Here is a 20,052-nt window from a genome sequence, read left to right on the forward strand (position 1 = left end):
TGGGAGCTGGCGGTGTCCCCGCCCCCGCGCTCCCCGGCTCTGTTTATTGTTGTGGTTCCACAGTGTCTGGCCCTGCCCCCGCTGGCCAACCAGGGTGGTGAGGTTGATGAGTGGCAGGCGGGACTGCCAATAGTATCGTGCGGAGGGTGGGGGGGCCGGCCGCGTTCTGTCCGCCATGTTAGGATCGTCGGGCCGCCTGACAGGGCTTCCCTTGCCTCCTCAAGAGCGCGGCATGGAGCCGCAGGTGAACCTTCGTGTCACCTGCCGTGGGGAGACCCAAAGTTTCCTGGTGTCAGACTCGGCGCACACGACGTGGGCGGATGTGGAGGCCATGGTGAGCGCTGCCTGTCCCACCCCGACTCGCCACGGGAGGCCGAGCGGAGGGCCCGCTGCCGTAGCCGCGGTTGCCGCAGCCGTGGGGAGCCGTGTCAGTGAGGTGCTGGGAGTGTAAGCGCCTCTCTGAGGCCCCAGCATCTTCTCTCTCGTCTTCCTAGACCATGTCCCCCATTTCACAGGCTGTTAGAACTGGTGTTTTATTCTGCTGCTGTCTCAGTTTTTCTTTTAGCCTTAACAGTAACTTTTACTCCTGTTTATGTACTTAGAGTGGCATGAAAAGCCTGTTTTGGATAAAGCTTCTTATGGGTCGCTTGTTTTTCTGTGTGAGCAGGTGTCCTTAGCTGTGTGCTTTGCTCTTTTCCACAGTTAGAGATACTTGGTTTTGGTACTGTACCCCTATAAAGTACAGTCTGTTCCTTTTATTTCCCACTCTTTTATGCATTGAAGTAGATAAGGTGAAGTAGCACTCTTTTGTTGCTTATAGAATGTTTTCCTGCAGACTTATCTTTGCTGTCGGGTGTACCGAGTCACTAATATATTTTTGGTTTCTTGCTTCCTGGCATCTTGTGTGTGCTGGTTTGGTTATAACTGTTTTTGTTACTAGGCCATGCATGCATCGGCAGTTGCTTATGAAGGTCTGTATATCATGCACTTGGTATATTGAAGAGTTTTTGTTTGGATGTTTATTTCTAGTGCTATTTAGTGAAAATTCCTGTATTGGCTGAGGTTGAAATTGTGCAGTAAGGATTCCCTTGGTTATGTTGAAGCTGCAGTGATTTATTTTTTTTTTTAATTCTGTAGCAACTGTTCTGGGGTTTTTTTTGCTTACTCTCAAAGTTGCATCTTAAGAGATCTTGCCAGTATTTTATTTTCTTTCTTTCAGTTCTTTTTTTTAGCTAACATATTCTAGTACCTTGTAGGAGGTTCTTGCATTGTAAATTATTCAACTTCAAAGTTTAAACTGCATCATCTTCACTCATCATATTTAAGTCTTCTAGAAGAGGCACTAGTTCAGGCTTAAAATACTTGGTGGTAAGTAGACCCTGCAGGAATGTCTGAATTAGAATCCTACTTGCATCAAAGCTGGAAGCAGATTGCTATGTAAGCATGGTGCTGCCCTTCATCTTTAGTCTGAAAGTGAGGGTGTGTTTGTTCAGTTCAAGGTGTGGTGTTCTATTATAATAATGTTTCTCTAACCAAGGTAGTACCACTGGGTGTCTCTGCGCTATGTTGTGTGACTTACTGTTTCAAGGTAGTATCAGTTAAACTGTGTCTTTCCTATGTTTTAATGTGTTATTAAACATTTGGTGTTCATAAGGGATAACCCAATCTCTGGTTCTAGCTTGAGTTTTGCAGGAACAATCTGTGGTGCTAGACAATGTAGATACGGACCACAGTCTCTTCTTGACAAGCTGAGTTGGTTTTATTGCTGCACTCCCAAATTTAATTTGGGATATATCACTGGAAGAACCTGCCTGTAGCACATTCATTGCAGAATGTTAAGTCCCAACCATCTGCTGTCTTGTAAGGCTGCTAGTAGTGTTCCTCTGTTAGGTCCAGGCTAGCAGAATGTCTTGGGTATATCAGTTTTTCAGAGAGAGTTTCTGTTAAGAAAAATACAGCTTGTGTAGGTAAATGATATAAAAATGCATGTGAGCCTCAAAGACTGTTACTCAACATAGGGAAACAACAGCCTTCATTTATGGTGCATTTGATGCTGTTCGTTCTGCCTTATTAATGCAAAATACAAAATAGCTGCTCAGCTTTATTCTCCTAATTCTGATCTCTGTAATGGATTTATATGTTCAGATGTACAGTGCATCAGCCAGTGGTAGCAGAATGAGATACTTCGCTCTTTTTAGTATTTGAATTAATCCTAGTTTCTCAAAACACAAGTAGGTTTGTGGAAAAAAGGCTGATCACCTGTGTGAGCTGTCTTCCCGGTACTTTTTAATGTAGAAGTTGGCATTCGGTGATTGTTGGCTTTAGCCTCTGTATATTGCAGTGTTTGCTGTGACTGAGTTGGTTAACCCTGAGCTAGTCCTCTTATAATGGAAAGGTTATTATTATTTATTTTGGGGTAAACATTAACTGGGGAAGGTGAAACATTAAAGAAATGAATTTTTTGTTTTCTTATGGAAAGTTAGTAAAGGTTGGAGGCAAGGCACTGGGGAGAGTTGTTCAACTCCAGAAGAATGGATTTTGTAAAACTGTGTTTATTTCAACTGACAAACTGAAGAGAGGGGTGGAAGGTTTAAAATATTTTTCCCTATTAATAATCTTGCTTATTAAGTCTCACTGTGGTTTTGTGTTCTTTTTTCTTACAGGTTAAAGTTTCATTTGACCTGGACAACATTCAGATCAAATACATTGATGAAGATGATGATGAGGTAAAATATCTGCCACCCCACCCTCCCAACAGGTCTACCAAAATATGTCTGGTGTGAACCTTTCTGCCTCTTGATAATTTGTAGTGGGTCCTTGAGGAGTGTCTATTATGCAGATCAGAGGTGATTTTTTTTTGCCCCTTGATAAGAAAATAGCTGTTAGTCTTGTGGTTTCACTCTTAATGTAGCATACTTATTTTAAAATAATATTATTTTTAGAAGCTACTGCCTTTCTTTTTCCCACCCCGTAGAATCAGCCAGTGGTTCTGTGTGCTCTGAGGGAGCGATGCTTCTGTTTAGTTTTCATTTTATGAGAATAAGGTAGTTGTAACCATTTGTGTTTGCAGCCATGGTAAAGCCCTGTCTCTTCAATCTACACTCCTTCCTCTGGAAAATGTAGGTCCCCTGTCATTAGCATATGTTTACTTCAGTGATCTGGTGTACTCAAATCCTCTGCTTGTTTTATGCAAATGCTATAATCTCCAAGCAGATTACTGTCTTGGAAAACAAATTGGTTACTTCTGGTTGTCCTTGCTAAGTAACTTCCAGCTTGGTGTAACCTCACCCTCTCATATTCTTTCTGTTTATCTAGAGATTTAGAGTAGAATTTAGCTCTCAAACAGAAGGTAACTTTTGCAAACTCAGTGTTCCGCTACTTGGTTTGTAGCTCTACTAAATTGCAGAGATGGGGATCTTAGGGCGGGGAAAAAATAAAAACAAAGGGGAAATGTCAAGATGCTTGCAGCAACATTTCAGGGAAAGACTCTCCCTGTATTTTCCAGCCTGTATCTGTATAAATATATAGATGCATCTGTTGAAGATCTTTTTCAAATACTAATAGAGTAGACATGGTTCAGATTCATGCAATGCTGTAGTGATTAAATAGCTTCTTGTATTAGTAACTTCTATATGAAAAATTGATAAATGAACACCTGTGGAAGATGGGCTTGGCTTGTATCTAAATCATGAAACACTTAACTGTTCTTTTGCTGAGCATTAAAAGCAACCGGATACAACATCTGTGTACTTTTATAGCAAACCCAGTGGTACTGGCTGCAGCTTACTTCCAGTAGATGAGACCACACTTGTTCTGGGTGCTAGTAGGTGCCAGAGACCTTGCTTATTGTGCAAATCTAATAAAGGACATGGTCTACTCCGGAACACCACAACATTGATTAATGATTAAACATGGCAGCAATAACAAATATCTGCAGAAGTGGTATTTTGGAAACTCTGAATAAAAGTACATTTATTCTGAAAGCGTGTTAATTTTAAGAGAATCGCAAAAATATATCAGTGGCTATTACTCACTATTATTTCTCTTTGCAGGTCTCTGTGAATAGCAAAGGTGAGCTGCTACTTTACTGAAGTGAAATCAGTAAACAGACCCCAACTGTTGTTCGTGTTTTTGGAGAAGCAGTTGAGAATGCTTGCTTTTCTATTTTTGCATTTTATGTATGGTTGGACATCAAATTCTTCCCAAAGGAAGGAGTTTTTGATCCATAGGAACAAATTGGAAATGACTAAATTAATGGAATGTGAAGCCTCTAGGCTGTGAAAGCATGTTTGCTTGTTGTCATATATACAACTTCTTCTTTCAGTAGCACTATTTTAAAAGAATTTACAGAAGGTATGGGAGAAATTGCTTGATGTAAGGGTCCCTAAATACTGTGTGCTAAACTTATATCTGTTGTTTGAGACAGGGAAAATTCACATTTCTTTCTCTTTTTCTTTAGAGGAATATGAAGAAGCTCTGAAGGTAAATGCTCTCTTTGACTTTTTTCAATATATTTATCCTTCTCCAATTAAAATTGGTGTAGCTGAGGAAAAAAAAACATTACCTGGCCCACGGAAATCAGAATAACTTGGTGTTCTAGCTTTGGACACTAGCTTGAATGTTTTGCTACAATGTTTTTTTCCATCTAGGCTAAGCTTGATTTGTATAAATTAGTTGAATAGACAGTTGTGATTCGGGGCCCTGAGCAGCCAATTCATTGGTTAAATGACTGGCTTTCTCAAACACTTAAATGGTAATCCCATGTTTGGAGATACTGGGCTCTAATGGGATCCCTTCAAAAATCTTGCCATGTAGACTCTATTGCCAGAGAGTACAACATTAAAACTTCAATTGGTATCAATGCTTAGTTACTTTATAAGCAGTTAATTTTACTTAGGCAAAACAAGAATTGCATTCCTTTAAATTTCAGTTGTACAATATTAATGCTTTCAGAACTTTTTGCTCATGGTCTGAATCTCAAATCTGATAATAATTTGAAAATAATGACAAATTAAAATCTACTGAAAGTTCCTGGACAGAATCTCTATTGTTTACTGGCCCATATGAACAATTTTATTGTAGATTGAAAAATTCCTGCAGAATATCTGCATAAGTATTCTTTTGCTTATAATAAACTTTGCCATAAGCGTATTGGTAACCTTATAAGAAAGGCAGAATAGAATATCAGCTGACCGTACCTTGGCATTTCACCCAATTTTTCTTTTTGTATGTGTTGGTCTTTCCCCAACCTCTCTAGTATAGTGTAGTGCTGTATTTTTACAGGATTTTGTATGTTGGTTGCAAGTGGAGTAAATATGGTGTGTGTGTACTGTTTATTTAGATTGCAGTTAGACAAGGAAATCAACTTCAGATGAATGTGTATGAAGAAAACTCTTCTCTGAAAGAAACTTCGTATTCTTGTTCTTTGCAACTACATGAAAAAACTGTGACAGAAAAGTTGACACTTACTAAAGATGAGAAGAAACCTCTTTTGCACTATTCCATGCTAGCTCAGGGATTAGAGGAAGACGTAAAAAATGAAGAGGAGCTCACAATTCAGGTAGGATGCAGAGCTGGATTAAATATTCATTAAAACAAAGAATTCATAAGTGTAATTCACTTTATAGACTGATCGTCATCTTTACCCATACATAATGGGTATGTATGGGTAACTTCTTGAATTCGGAAGTTGGTCTTCATTTTCAGCTACCTGCACACCCATCGAAGCTTGCAAAATTGTTTGGTTGTCTTCAAGAGGCTATTTTGATGCAGCATTTAGAAATACAGATTCTTTCATATTTACCATTCTTAAGTATTTTGATAAACAAAGCAGTTGGTCTCCTGAAGCTCTGATTGCTGTCTAGTAACTTCTGGTTGGCTTGATTTCTTTGGCTTTGATGTATGATTATACTCAAATGCGAGTAAGGCAGAAATCTTTCAGGCAAATGTCAGTTGCTTCCTTGTGTTGCTTTTCCACTGTTCTCTGAAGAACTTGAAATTTTTTTTTTTTTGTAAAGACATTTGAGGGGAGAGCTATTTGAAAGTGGTTAACTTGCTGTATTGAGGTTTTTTTCAGCTTTGCACACTTAAGGTTTGTGACTTATTTTTATGGTATGTTTTTCTGTTTGTTTTGGTTTTTTCCCCAGCAAAAGTTAAATCACACTAGAAAAGGAAGAACAAATGAAAATCCTCCAGAATGGTTTACTAGCTACTTGGAAACAGTAAGTGTATTTTTCTTCTGAATTTTGGTATTCTTAAAGGAATACAGGCTGTGGGTGGAAAAGATACCTGTGATGCCTGACTCTCTATATCTGATCACACTTCCTCTCAGTACTTGTGACCAGGATCTTAAAGGGCATTTAGGCATCTAATCGCTTTGCTTTTGTGGCGATAAATGGAAACTAGATGTCTAACTATGACTGTGCAGTGTAGGTGTTACCTTAAAAAAAAAAAAAAGTTTGATACATGCCACTTCTTGTGAAAAGTGGATTGTTTGGCTTATGCACTTGGATTTGTTTGAGTGTAGTTTCAAGTACCTCCCATGACAGAATACTTGTTGCACTCCAGATGGTCCTAGGAACTTCAGGGTGCTCATCATGAGAGAGAGCATGAAATACAATGTTGCTGTTGGAGACTCTTGTTTGACCAGTTTCAGTAGGGTAATACTTAAGGCTTCCTGAGATTTGAAGCATAGCATTTGATGACCTTGCTTTTCTTGATTGTTCAGTTTAAGAAAATACATTGAGGCCATTGAGTATAACCTGTAGGTTAATTAGATGTGGGTGTTAACTTGTTTTGAACAGCTAATAGACATCACTGAGAAGCAATTAGATATGAATGCTAAGAATTAATTGGCTAGTGAGTTCTTGAAACTAAAAGGTAGAGTGTACAATAGCATACGCATTTAGCTTTAAGCTTTTTTTTTTCTAGAGCCTCCCTTCCTTTGCCACCTCTTTATACAAACTAAAGATAGAGGAACTTAATAGTTGTATTTAGAACATCCCTGGTGGACAAAATCAGGACTTAATAATAGAGACTCCAGAGGGGTTTGTTGCGAGTTATGTTAACTGTCTTGGAGATTAGTTTCCTTCCCTTCATGCAGTGCTATGGAAGAACCACCTTAATATTGTAAGCATGAGTATATGATTTTTGATTTGCCTTGTCAAAAGCTATGGGCTGGTATTTTCTAAAATACAAATCCTCTTTGAGGAATGTGATACTTGTTAACTTTCATCTGGAATGTGCTGGGTGGATGGGAAGTGGATTCTGAACTGCTTTATGACTTAGGGATTGGGAGACTTGGGACAATGTAATCCAACTTGTGAAGGTGCATGGGTGGGTCTCATCCGTGGTTATTTTTTTCCAGTTCAGGGAACAAGTAGTTAAGGAAACTGTTGAGAAACTGGAGCAGAAGCTCTATGAGAAGCTTGTTCATCACAGTCAGCCTCCAGATTTTTCTGAGACCTCTATTACAGCAGCACCTCCAACTTCAGAGAGCCAACCAGGGAATGGCAACCAGTGTGACTGGCTGATCTCCTGCTGCAACTGCCAGGCCCGAATTGTTGGAGTTCGCTACCAGTGCAGGTAGAATATGATGAGAGATGGGAGCATGGGAAACCTAACATGTAGGGTGTGTGAATGAGTCCGAGAACCTATCCTGGTGGTGTAGACTTCTAGATTTCTAATCTGCAGCATGCTGTACGTTTCAGAATGTCTAGTGTGTGTCTCACAAACAGCTTATATTCTCTGCTGTGGTCACTAGACCTTATCTGTATAAAAGCAAGATTAATACTGTTTTGAGAAAACGTGATTGTTAGTGAGAGAGTGTTTTTGAGTGCTTCATAGCACTCAAACACTCCTTTACCTTTTTTGCGTATAACATGCAGTAATTGTAAAGGAGAATGTTTAGTTCAGTTAATGAAAGAAGAAAGCAAAACTTAAAACCACCAGTCTATAACAGTGCTTTATTTAGTTCTGACACTCAATGAGACTAAGGCAGGTCATGTTTTTTTTTTAATGATCTCACTGTTGTCAGTTTAATAATATGAAATAGGTCTTGCTGAGTGTCTTAAGTGAGGTTTTTATTTGAATGAGGCAATTGCTGTAAAAGTAAGTATTTTAGGACTAGACAGCAGCAGTGAATGGAATGCCAACAGGGGTTTTTCTTTGTATGTTTATTTTTCTTGCCGGCAGGAGGACAGTCTGTTTTTTTTAGCAGTCCTGTTCCTGCAGGACCAATCTGCTTTACATCCCTGAATCCTTTAGTTGACTTATCCTCTGTGTTTTCATAAGTATGATGCTGTTTCTGGCATTGGATTTCAGTATACTGTTTTATCCTTTATAGCAACAATTGTTAGTCACTTGTGCTAAAGGAAGCATCAGGTTTTTTTCAATGTGTATTCAAGAAGGAAGTGGGAACTATGTTGCAGTTCTGCCAAGAAGAGAGATACTGATCCAGATATTCCAAATGGCTCCAAATATTGATGTATAAGTGAGAGAACCAGCTTCTGTTTCACTCAAGCACTGCTTACAGTGGTAGTATGATACAGAGTTGTTCTCTGCAGACATGTAAGGATTAATTATCCTTCAGTGTTTCTTTCTAGTGCATTAATTCTTTGTCTGCCTCTTGGTAACCTTCTGCCTTTTCTGCTTTTCAGCCTTTGTCCAGCGTACAATATCTGTGAACAGTGTGAAGCAGGAACATATGCACATGATCCTAACCATGTCTTGTTAAAGCTGCGAAGACCTGTACTATGTATTGCTGAGAATTACAGCCTTGCAGAGTTTTCATCTCGCCTGCCTGCTACTCTGGAGCAAGTTAGGTAAATGGTGGTGCCTGTCAGTACCTGACAAGATTATCCTGATAGCAAAGTGGGAACACCTGTATTGGGGTTGATGTTCAGCTTTTAGATTTAGAGATAACAAGAAATGGAAATGGTATTCCAACTGTATTGTGAGTAGTTAAAAATAGCTAAATACTAATAAATGGCCCAAGCCATGAATCTTACAGTGTTTTTAATAACAAAGTAGAAAAGACAGAATTTTGTGTTTATAGGTGGGTAACAGACTTTGAGAGCTTGCTTTTTCTTTGAGCGTACTGTAATCTGCCTTCAAGTGTGCTCTTTCACTGATGCCATTCAAAATACCTTCACAAGCAACTATGAAGATGTTTTTAAAATTGTCTGGTATCCAGTCTAGAAGCATAAGATATTTCCTGAAGTGTTCCCTTTGAGGCTAAGACTGTGTTGGCTAAAGCTAAATTCTAATCAATTTAGTGTATTGTAACAAGGTGGATATTCTCTCTGCAGGCTCCAGAAGCAGATGGACAAAAGATTTCTGAAGGCAGAAAAGCAAAGATTGCGAGCAGAGAAGAAACAGCGGAAGGCGGAGGTCCGAGAGCTCAAAAAGCAGCTAAAATTGCACAGGAAAATTAATCTGTGGAACTCGGTCCATGTATTGGAAACTAATGGCTCACCTGCTCTGAAATCTGAGAGTCTCCAACCTAATACCTTCCTGTAAGAGATGTTGTTAGCTGAGTGTTTCTTAGTTGTGCTGTCTGACCTCTTGTGATGGGACCAAGTTAAAGTAACAGGAGGAAGTTTATGAAATTACTGATTTAAAGTATCATTTGTCATTAGACTCTGTGAGAATTTTGTCTAAATGGAATTAGCAAGGTGGAGTGTTTCTACTTGGGAGGAAAGTAGGAGAAGAAAAAAGGCAACTGATGGTTATTACCAGAAACTTGCAGATTTATATAGATTTAGGCGGAAGGGGAATGCCTAGGTTTACATATATACACATGCATGTGCATACAGTGTAAATTAATGTTATTGCCAGTTTTAAAAAAGTCTGTATCTTCCTGCTATATTAAGTGTCTCTGCATAAAGTCAAGTACATTCTGTGTGCTTATGTTCAGTGCCTTTTTTTTTTCTCTTAGGCTAAGGCTCATTAGACAGCAGCCTTTGCAGGCAACCACTTTGCGTTTTCCATTCCCTTTTGGTTTAATGAATGTACAGGTGTAAAACTTGTATAGTTCTAGTTTTTTTTAATTCATCCCTTCCGTTTAGGGCATTCAAAAGTCAAATTAACATTAATCAGTTACTTAGATTTGTGGGGAGCTTGAAACAGCTATCTTTGCTTCCTTCTTGCTGAACAGGCGTGTTACAGGAACAAAACCAATGTTAATTTAGGTCTGAATTCTTTCTTTTAGCTCTTCTAAAGTTGGCATGCATATGAGCTGCTTCACCAGTCCTCTCTGAGTGCGCTCAAATTAACAGTAAAGCTTTGGATTAAATCTATTTTTGAGTCCCTTTCAAGCAAAAAACCTGGTATCTTACTGAAAAATGTTGCTTGTAAGGCCAAGTAAGACACTAGTGCTTAGACCAGAGCACAATCTTTTTGCTTCAACATCATAAAAATGACTTCATTCTCTGGCAGAATAACATAGCCCAAAGTGTTGTCAGACTAAATCAAATCAAGTGAAGAACAGTGAGCTTTTCTCTGTTAAACCTGAGTTCTGTAATTGTAATAATATTCTTCCAAATAAGAAAATCTTGTTTCGATGTGTTTCTTTTTTCCTTAAGCAAAGGAAAGTGAACTGCTATGTAGTGTTTAGGCTTAAGATGAAAACAGTAGCTAAAACGTTAAGAATTTTGAAATGCTTCCAGAGATAGAAAAAGAAGACAAACTAAATGGCTGCCTCCATGTTTAGCCAGTGAAATAGCAGCTGAATGACTTCCTCAGTTTTGGTAGTGTTTTGGTGTATTTTGTTTATTTGTTTCCTCCCCCCAGTCCCAGGAGTCCTAGTCAACCCTTCCAAGCAATTGTCCCAACACTTAGTGCGGTGTTTGTGGATGAGAATTTGCCAGATGGGACTCACTTGCAACCAGGAACAAAGTTTATCAAACACTGGCGGATGAAGAATACTGGCAATGTGGAATGGAGCTCAGACACAAAGGTAACTTGCCTTTGCTATTGCTTTTACACACTAAAATAGTTCTGGAAGATAATATTTGTATGCATTGGGAATCTGAATTCTCTGTCAGAACCTGTGTAGGATTTCATTTGGCCTGTTAATTCACAAGCTGGGAATTCTGGAGCAATAAGCTGTCTAGGTGCTCTTTACAGCTGCAGACTATAGGAGGAAAGCAATCAAGATTAACATCACTGAACATGTGGTCTAGTGCTGTTATGATGTTGCAGTTCAACCTTGTTTACAACAGGTGTGTTGCTTTTCTGACTTCAAAAAGCCTTTCTTTTGTGAGTGACTGTGTTCATGTTGAAAGATGGGGGTATCTTTCTTTGTGGTGATAGTGACTAATGTGAGAATGTTAACTAGCAGCCTCTCTTCTCTATGCCTAGTATCTACAAGGCCTTTCAGCAGAGGAACTTTAAGTGCCCCTTACTGCCCGCAGTTTGCAGAGAAGCTTGTGAAGTTAACTTTTGCTTTTTCTGTTGTACATTTCAGCTGAAACTTATGTGGGGAAATCTGACCTTGGCATCTTCTGAAAAAAAAGATGTGTTAGTGCCATCTCTTCCATCTGGACAAGTAGGAACCGTTTCAGTTGAGTTTGTAGCTCCTAATATAGAAGGAACTTACACCTCTCACTGGAGACTGTCCCACAGAGGGGAACAGTTTGGGCCCAGGATCTGGTGCAGTATTGTTGTGGATCCCTCCCCAGCTACTGACTATCTAGAAAGCAACTGGAAGGATTCTGACTCCTGTCAGAAGGATAAAGCTTCCAGCACCAAACAGGCAAGTAATTAATTTGGTATTTGGGTCAGTTCTGAATTGCCTAGTAGAAGGATCAATGTATATTGTTTGGTACAATAGTGTAGCATCCCTAACTATATTGATTTCCAGGGGACTCTTTAGTTACTTGCTTCTAGTTTTTATTTTTAATAGTAAAGAAACAACTTTTATTGCATTTGTAAGTTCTGAAATGGTCATTCTTTTTTGTCATTCTTTTTGACAGGCATGGGATTAGTTATGAGTGTTGCAGCTATTTGTCTAGCTTCTTTGATTGAACTGAAGCACTGCAGGATTTATATTTATGTTAGATCTTGTCCTTTTGGCTCTAAAATTAGTTGATTTGAATCTCTTTCCAAGTTACCTGTGTTCTTATACACAAAATTCAGGCTTTACGTTTCATGTAGTTATTTCCTGCCTGCCTAAGGGGACTCTGGGACATTACTTTTTTGCTTTTGCAGGATGCTTCCTTAAAGACAGAAGCAGGTGCTCAACTGATGGGTGAAATCATGGAGCAGGCTGAAATACCTCTGCCAACTATTCCTTTAAAGATCAAAAATCTGCCAAGTGAGAGAGAATTTTATATCCCATCAGTTGATCTCCTCACTGCACAGGTAAAGTGCTAAAATTCAGATAGAGATAAAACAAACCACCTTGGGTTTGATATCTAGGTACATAGACATCCATAAGAATAAAAAGCTTCTGAGCTCTAAAATAACTACTGTATTTTCAGGAAGAGTATATTGCATTTTAAATAGCACAACTATTTTCTTAAATTAGTATTGGGGACTGTCATTATGTTGAAGGTATGCACAGGACAGACTTAAGATTCTCAAAGAGTCACAGCGTTGGGTCTTTCTCTGGCCCCTAACAAGGGAGTACTTAGCTCTGCCTCTTGCTGCCCTAATTTGTGTACCATGTTCTATGATGTGAATGTACGTTATGGGAAAACTGCCCTCTGAGCTCATGTTGAGTAACTAATAGAGTTATTTGTAAGTTCCTGGGATCTGATGCTGGGAAGTACAACATAGGATTCCATTTCAGCATTTGCTGATGAAAACTGTGGTGTTTTTTTCTGTAGGATTTGCTGTCCTTTGAGCTGTTGGACATTAATATTGTGCAGGAATTGGAGCGAGTGCCACACAATACTCCTGTTGGTAAGGTTCTCATATATCCGTGTGCTGTCTCTAGCAGAGAGAGCTATCCTTTGTATTTTTCAGTCTTGGCTTCTTTTCAGCTTCACACCCCCAAGACCATAAGATTCCAGACATTGAAGAACGCTGCCATTTTCTTTGCTTAACTAGTGCCAGTGTAATGCTGAGCTAGCTGTTTATTTCACCAAATTATCTTGTAAGATAACTGGGTTTCTTCAGTCTTAGAAAAATATGCTTTAAAAAAGGGTAACTTCTGAAAAGGTTGCCTCCTGGAGGAAGGAAGGTTCCTACTGCCTTAGTGCCAATTATCTTTGCTGCCTTTGTTTTTCAGACATGACTCCCTGCATGTCCCCTTTGCCACATGATAGCCCCTTGCTGGAGAAACCTGGCTTAGGTCAGATAGAGGAGGAGAATGAGGGGAGTGGATTTAAACCAGTGCCTGGTAAGCAGTAGTCACGGGGAGCTTGGGGGTGAGGGGAGGAGGATATTGTCACTTCTGTGCAGTCAGCAGACTTGATGTTTAAAAAGAATTCTAAGTCCTGTCTTTCCCTTTTGTGGAAAAACAAACAGTTGTTTGGCTCAAACCAGTAGTCTGATGTGTAATATATGTATGTCTGGAGCATAATATATGTAGAATTCAGAAATGCAAATGCTTCTCTTGATTTGTCCAACCACTAGAATTGTTGGGAGAATTAAGAATTTGCCCTTCATAGACTAGATTACACTCAAACACTCCAGGTGTGGCCCCCATATTTCTCAATCACTTTCACATTCAACTTGAACTGAATTCCCAAATCTTTCAATTTTTAAAAAGAATTAACACATAGAGTTAATTTAGCCTTGGCTAGCCTGAAAAATTCTTCTTGTATTTCCTTGTGGTAGCGTTAAAATTATCTGTTGTGCTTCCCTTTCAAAGGAATGACAGAAGCCTGCTTTCCTGCAGATACCTGCAGAGTGAAAGTGAAAGCTGAACATCCATTGAACCAGGAGGAAGGGGAAGAAGATATGAGTGGGACTCAGTTTGTCTGTGAAACTGTAATTCGCTCTCTAACCCTGGATGCTGCACCTGACCATAAGCCCCCACAAAAAAAGAAAATCCTCCAGAGTAAGTACTGTCTCTAGCTGGCTTCTGTGGCTTTACTTTTTTGCAATCAGACATTGGCCACAAATTGCCCTGCACTGCAGGTGGTGACAAGCTTTAATTGTTTTTCCTGATTGTTTTATTAGACTCTTTACAAACATTGCAAGACACCTTCAGTTGCAGTATGATAAATGAAGAATCTCCTAGAATAAAAAGTAATTTCACTTGCAAAAAGGAAGCAAAGAGTCATCAGTCAGAGGCAATGACAGAAAATGACTGTGGTAAGTAAAATAGGTTTGAATTTAAGATAAAGCTGTAATAAGGGCTAAAAAAAAATTGGGTGTAAAAAGGTCTGACACTGTTCTAGGAAACTGATCCTCATTAGGTCAAGAGAATCATTATTATGTCAGAAAATTGATGTCAGTACTCTGAACAAGCAGCTAGTTTAAGAGCTGCTTTAAAAAAAAGCAAAACTGAGACATAAAGGTTCCAATTGGATATTCGAATAAGTGTTCATATGTTAAACATGGCTGGTGTTTCCATATTTTGTACATGTAGCTTGAAGTTAGTGCTTTGAACTGTTTCTGATGCATGTAATTTAGAAGCTGAAAACTGCTATTCTAAGTTCTCAGTGTAGCTCTTATTCCTATTTTTTATTATAAGCAGTATATATATATCAGCAGCCTATCTGCATAGGCTTAACAGTAAGATGTATTACTCCTTCACACTATACCTCCCCCTCCCCCCCAATATATACCATTAATATCAGTAGCAAAGGTTTACAGTTGTTTCTGAATACTTGCCTCTCATGTCTGGGACAATACTGTCTTTGCTGTTATCCATACAAAATGGATAGTTGTTAATACTTACCATTTTTTTTTCCTGTTAGGGGACCTTCCACTGTCTGATGAGAGACCAAGCCCCTGTAGTGATACTGGCAATTCTGATGAGGAGGAAGATGATGATGATAAAGATGATGTTCAAAGTGAAGGCTCCTCTGCTTCGTCAGAAGATTATATCATTATTCTCCCTGAGTGTTTTGACACCAGTCGTCCTTTAGGGGAGTCTATGTATAGTTCAGCTCTTTCTCAGCCCAGTTTGGAGAAGAGAGGAGAACCTGAAACAGGAGCAGAGAATCCAGAAGGGGGAAGCCAGCTGCAGATCCACAGTGTCAGTGATACTTTGACAACTTCACAGACACTGGCTATAGTACCGCTAACCCCAGAGACTGCGGACACCTTACCCCAGACACAAAGGTATACTTCTTGGACAAGAACAAAATGGTTATGTTAGTGTTGCTGTAGAGTCTGCAATGTTGTGCTAAAGTTCAGTGTCCAAACAGAAATTGTTGCAACAAAAGTTTTGTCACGTACTGGAGTGAATGTCCTAAAGCCTGTACTCACTGATTAGGTGAATGCAAGAGAGGGAAAGAAGGGAGCATGTGAAGCTTTTTTTTTTTTTTTTTTTTTGTCTGTTGATCTTGACCTACCTACATGTGTACATGTAGAATGAAAGTAGTAAAAGTAATTTTTTTGCCTTATGTTCTCAGGAATCTTGCATCTCTTCAGAATCGTATCTTTCAAGAACCAAACATATCGGCATCGGAGAATACCTCTTCCACTCCTCATCATCAAATAAGAGAAGATATTGACGGTACTTAATGAAGGGTTCATCCTATTGTTATCGCCTATTCCTTATGCCTAGTATTGGATTTGATGTCTTGTTATTCTTGAGGAGAGCGGAAATCTACCAAGTAATGATTGTTTTTTCTCTGGTGTTGAAATTTTACTACATAGAAGATTTGAATAAAGAAATAATTGGCTTTGCGGATCAGTTAAGAGCATCTATTCATTAGAAGTGGTAGGAGGGTACTCAAAAGTATTTGTAGGCATCTAGAAAATTACCTTGTTCTGGAATTAATGAGCTATGTATTTAAGCTGCTGTTAAAGTGACTGGGAGCTCAGACAGCAGTTCATCTCATGTTAAAGTGAACACCCGCTGACTAATCAGCCAAATGACTTCTGAAATACTTTGATTGTTTTGACTGCAGTGAGAATCTTGCATATCTAGTTTGTGTCTGGATAACTAAACTTGAAAGTATTAATTTTGGACTGAATCCCACTCCCATTTATGTACATGTTGCATCTCTTCAGCTTTTCATTAACTGGGCATGTTGATATGATATTTTCTTTTTTTTTCTTGCTTTTCTAGAACCTGGTGGTGAAGTCAGTCATGGACCAGGATCTTCTGGATTTCTAACTAGTAAACAGAAGTGCTCAGAATACCCAAGGTAATGAAACTGAAGCTGTGACTTCACAAATACTGTTTTAAACTGAGAACTGCTAAATTAGGCACCTAGGAAGAAGCACTGGCTTACAGATTTCGTGTAGTCAATATTTTGGAGAAAGGCCTCCCTTAAAGGAAACATATGCTGAATTATATAATGCTATATTTTCATAAGATCTCGGTTTCTACTTAGGAAAGTGAAGGATGCAGAATTGGCAAGCAAAAGTGTATGAAGAGCTCAAGCTGAAACCTTCTAAAAATTCTGTGGTGTTTTTCTGGAAAATCTCAGGATTCTTAAAATAGGGGTTTTGTAAGTTAGCTACAAAGTTAAGCATCTTAAGACACTGAGACTGAAGGAATAAGACAAAGCATTGAGCAGAATATTAAGTGACTTAAGAATTGATGGAAAACAAACGGAAGTTACTCTGGCCTGAATGGATGTGTCATAGTACACAGCTTTCATGTATAGATGTACTCTTCTGGGTGAGAATACTTAATTCTTTACAAAAGGTCATGTTATGGAAGCAAACTAAAGTACATTAGCATAAAACCATAATTTAATAGAAGGTATCAAGAACGAAGGAATGGGCTTCTTACATGGCTCCATTACTGAACAGCAGTGATTCCTTTGTATCATAGGTTGTTCTCTCCAACAAGAACTAAATCTCAGTTGTCACATCAACAGGGAGAGACTTGCGTTTCGCATGAAACAAACGCTTGGCTTTACTGACCCTAAAGTAATGCTTGACTTCTTCACAGATACCCTCAAGGAAGCAGCATTGCAGGAGAACTAGTTAAAGGAGCTTTGTCAGTTGCTGCTTCTGCCTACAAAGCATTATTTGCTGGACCACCCATTATACAACAGGTAAATGTCTTTCCTGTATGCTATGTGAGTTTCATAGAACGCCAACCTTAAAATTATAGGTGCATGTTTTATAAATGTATCAGTATTTTCTATAGGACTTCATGCAACAGTAAAATGTTAAGCTTGATGGCATCCCTTTGAAGTATGCTGCTCTACCAGCAGATAGGGAAATCAATACCATGGGGATAGAAGCATATCTCTTACACCATCACGTAAGAGTAGTAATTCACCTTTAAGTGAACAGTGAAAGTGAATATAAATGGCTTAATTGTGGACAAAAGGGCCCCTGTGCCTTAATTACATCCCAGTATAATGTAGGACCACTGCTTCGAATGGCAAAAATAAATGATCTTTTTATAGCTTGTCTCACTATCTTTTTGTTTTCAGCAGCCTGCAGCTACAGAAGAGCACACTGCCACTCTTCTATCCAGTCTGTGTGAGATGGGATTCTGTGACAGGCAGTTAAACCTGCGACTGCTGAAGAAACACAACAATAATATGGTTCAAGTGGTAACTGAATTGCTTCAGATCACTAACAGTGACTGGTACAGCAGTAGATGCTGAACCTTCCTGGTGGAAGGAGGAATTGTCTTCATTGAATAAACTCTCGTTAAACACTGCAACAGTAGCAGGCTGTTCCTCAGCTGCTTTCTGTTTGGAGGTGTGACTAAAACTTTGGCTTTTCTTTGAGCTTTTGACTTTTTTTCTCATGGAAATGTCAAACAGTGCTTGTCACAGCATCTTATGAATTGGAGACCAGAATTTCAACTGTTGTTTGGACCTCATAGATAAATGAGTAGTCTTTGAGTCTCTAATTTCATACTGAATCCTTTTATCAGGGAATCCTGTAGAATTATTTAAACTTCCACCCAGATAAGAACTTCCCCTTTGATTGTGTGTAAGATTTTTTTTTTCTTTAGGCAGCTGGAAACTTGTTTTGTTGACCTTATAACAAGCTTTGGAATAGGAACCAATGTAAAATGCTGCTGTAAAATGTAGTCTTGCCTAATTTACAAGAGATGCCCCCAACTAAAAAGTTGTTTCTTCTGATACAATTTAGTAATTGATGTGTCCAATGCATGATAGTAATGTAACAGACTTCAATCTTACAAATGAGTCTTAGAAGAAAAACATTGCTCATACATGAAAGCCATCTTGAACCATCAAACAACTTTTGAAAAGTCTGAAAGTGTAACCACTGTTAAACTGATGAATGCCAGGGGAAGTCATTGTTTCTTGTAGCAGAATGAAGCAGGAGAGTGAATTTACCAGCAGCAATTGAACCAGCTCTAGTAATGATAGTGCAAAACATATCTCTAACAGGAAAATACAGCCTACATAAAATATTTTGTTAAAAATGGAGTGTAAGAGTAGGAAGGGCCTTTCTAAGAATCTTTACAGGCTCTTTGTAAAAATGTTAAAAATTTGACCACTACCTTTTTTCAGTATAGTGTAAACCTTTTATTCTGTTAATACCACATAGAAGAATTGAAGAATGTATAGAAACCCAGACCTGAATTGGAGTACAAACTCTGGTAATGTTTAGGAATGGGCAGAGTGCTTGAGGTAGGGATTGTGTGACTTACAATTATAGTTTGAAAAATGCATTAACTTAAGGAGTTTTAAGTGTACAGTCTCCTGTGATGGTTCTAGCTGCTCCCATTTTTCCATAGACACTTCTGTAGGATTCATTTTTCCCACAAGATTTTGCTTTAGATGCCCATATTTAATTTGAAAATCTAAGAATTCCCTTCTATATGTGCTAAGAGAGATTTGATTCTGAAGAATCGCAAGAAACAAGCAACATATACTGCTGTGCAGTGGTGTATTCATAGATGACTTTTCAGAGTCCAGTCCCTCTGAAGGTGACAGCAGTGTTGGCTATGTTCTTACTTCTAAGCAAACTTTTTTCCTTGCTGCAGTAAGAGACCATTGATCCTAAAATATTTTATATTACTGCTGCTTCAAACTAAGGTGTTCCTGTTTTGTCACAATGTAGCTGAAGTAGTATCAGTATTGTGACTGACCAGGTGATGAGTAGTAGTAATTTTTTAAAAGAGGTAATACCCTTAGAGATAAGATACCATTAAAATAATTGAAGAAAAAAAAATCATACCATTTTTTTGTTTTAAACCTATTTTTATAGATTGTGGAAGATATACTCTTTAAATGTTTATTTTGAAATACAGTAGAACTATTTTGCAGTGTTTCCCATCTCTCTGTACGCCAGTACAGCTGTCTGCTGTGGACCAGATAAAGATCTTTCTGTAACTTGAAACCACTGGTTTTTTCTCCCACCTTAATTTATGCATAGTTTTGAGTATCTTTTCGCTTATGCCTATGCTAGAATGAGGAGGAGGAAATGACATGGATGAAGTGCAGTAGCTGGTGAAATTTCTAAGCATGGTGTGGTTATCTGCTTTGATCTGGAATGCCCAGCAGGACACATGTTCTTTCTGTGTGTACCCTCATACTTGGAATGTTACTGTGTTCTATAAATTAGCAAAACACTAAAACGTTTGAGGAGGAACACTTCATTACAGACTGAAATGTGATGTGTGAAATGCCGTTTTCTCTAGGTGACTTTTTACTAGGGTTTAGATAATGTACGCTTAAGATCTGTTTCTGTTGGCTTTGTATATTTTGTTAATGGATGCATGGTATAATTTATCTTATATTCTATAGTGCAGATATGACCTCTGTATCTTATTTAGGGTGAGCACTTTAAAGTCAACTGTGATGAGGGGGAGGACCACCTCTTCCTCCGTCCTTACAATAAAACTCTTTATCCCTCCGGCTGTCCCTCGGGCTCTTTCCAAGCGGCGGCCGGCGCGGCAGGGCCGGCGGGAGCGCTCGCCGGCGCCCGTGGTTGGCCCGGCCCGGCCCGGCCCGCTCTGCTCCCCCGGGCCGCCGCCGT

At 38.9% G+C, this 20,052-nt stretch overlaps 1 protein-coding gene across 9 annotated transcripts; it reads left to right on the top strand.

The window, feature by feature from the left end:
- Positions 1 to 89: 89 nt before the first annotated feature.
- On the top strand, positions 90 to 19,929 carry NBR1 (NBR1 autophagy cargo receptor). Of its 9 annotated transcripts, none has more exons than XM_052785592.1 (21): positions 125 to 334; positions 2,664 to 2,726; positions 4,053 to 4,071; positions 4,460 to 4,482; positions 5,342 to 5,560; positions 6,147 to 6,221; positions 7,367 to 7,584; positions 8,658 to 8,822; positions 9,309 to 9,515; positions 10,792 to 10,957; positions 11,468 to 11,755; positions 12,211 to 12,363; positions 12,831 to 12,906; positions 13,235 to 13,345; positions 13,847 to 14,008; positions 14,131 to 14,265; positions 14,874 to 15,240; positions 15,534 to 15,637; positions 16,196 to 16,274; positions 17,030 to 17,135; positions 17,523 to 19,929. In XM_052785592.1, exons 1-21 carry the CDS (start codon positions 176 to 178, stop codon positions 17,697 to 17,699), a joined length of 3,072 nt encoding a protein of 1,023 aa, XP_052641552.1. In that variant the 5' UTR covers positions 125 to 175; the 3' UTR covers positions 17,700 to 19,929. The 9 variants fall into 9 exon arrangements, 8 of the variants coding, with proteins under 8 accessions (XP_052641556.1, XP_052641553.1, XP_052641552.1 ...); XM_052785590.1 differs by having other exon boundaries at positions 128 to 334; positions 13,820 to 14,008; XM_052785591.1 differs by having other exon boundaries at positions 128 to 334; positions 13,820 to 14,008; positions 17,526 to 19,929.
- Positions 19,930 to 20,052: the final 123 nt, after the last annotated feature.

This window comes from Harpia harpyja, chromosome 4, assembly GCF_026419915.1.
Source record: "Harpia harpyja isolate bHarHar1 chromosome 4, bHarHar1 primary haplotype, whole genome shotgun sequence".
In the NCBI taxonomy this organism is placed as follows: domain Eukaryota; kingdom Metazoa; phylum Chordata; class Aves; order Accipitriformes; family Accipitridae; genus Harpia; species Harpia harpyja.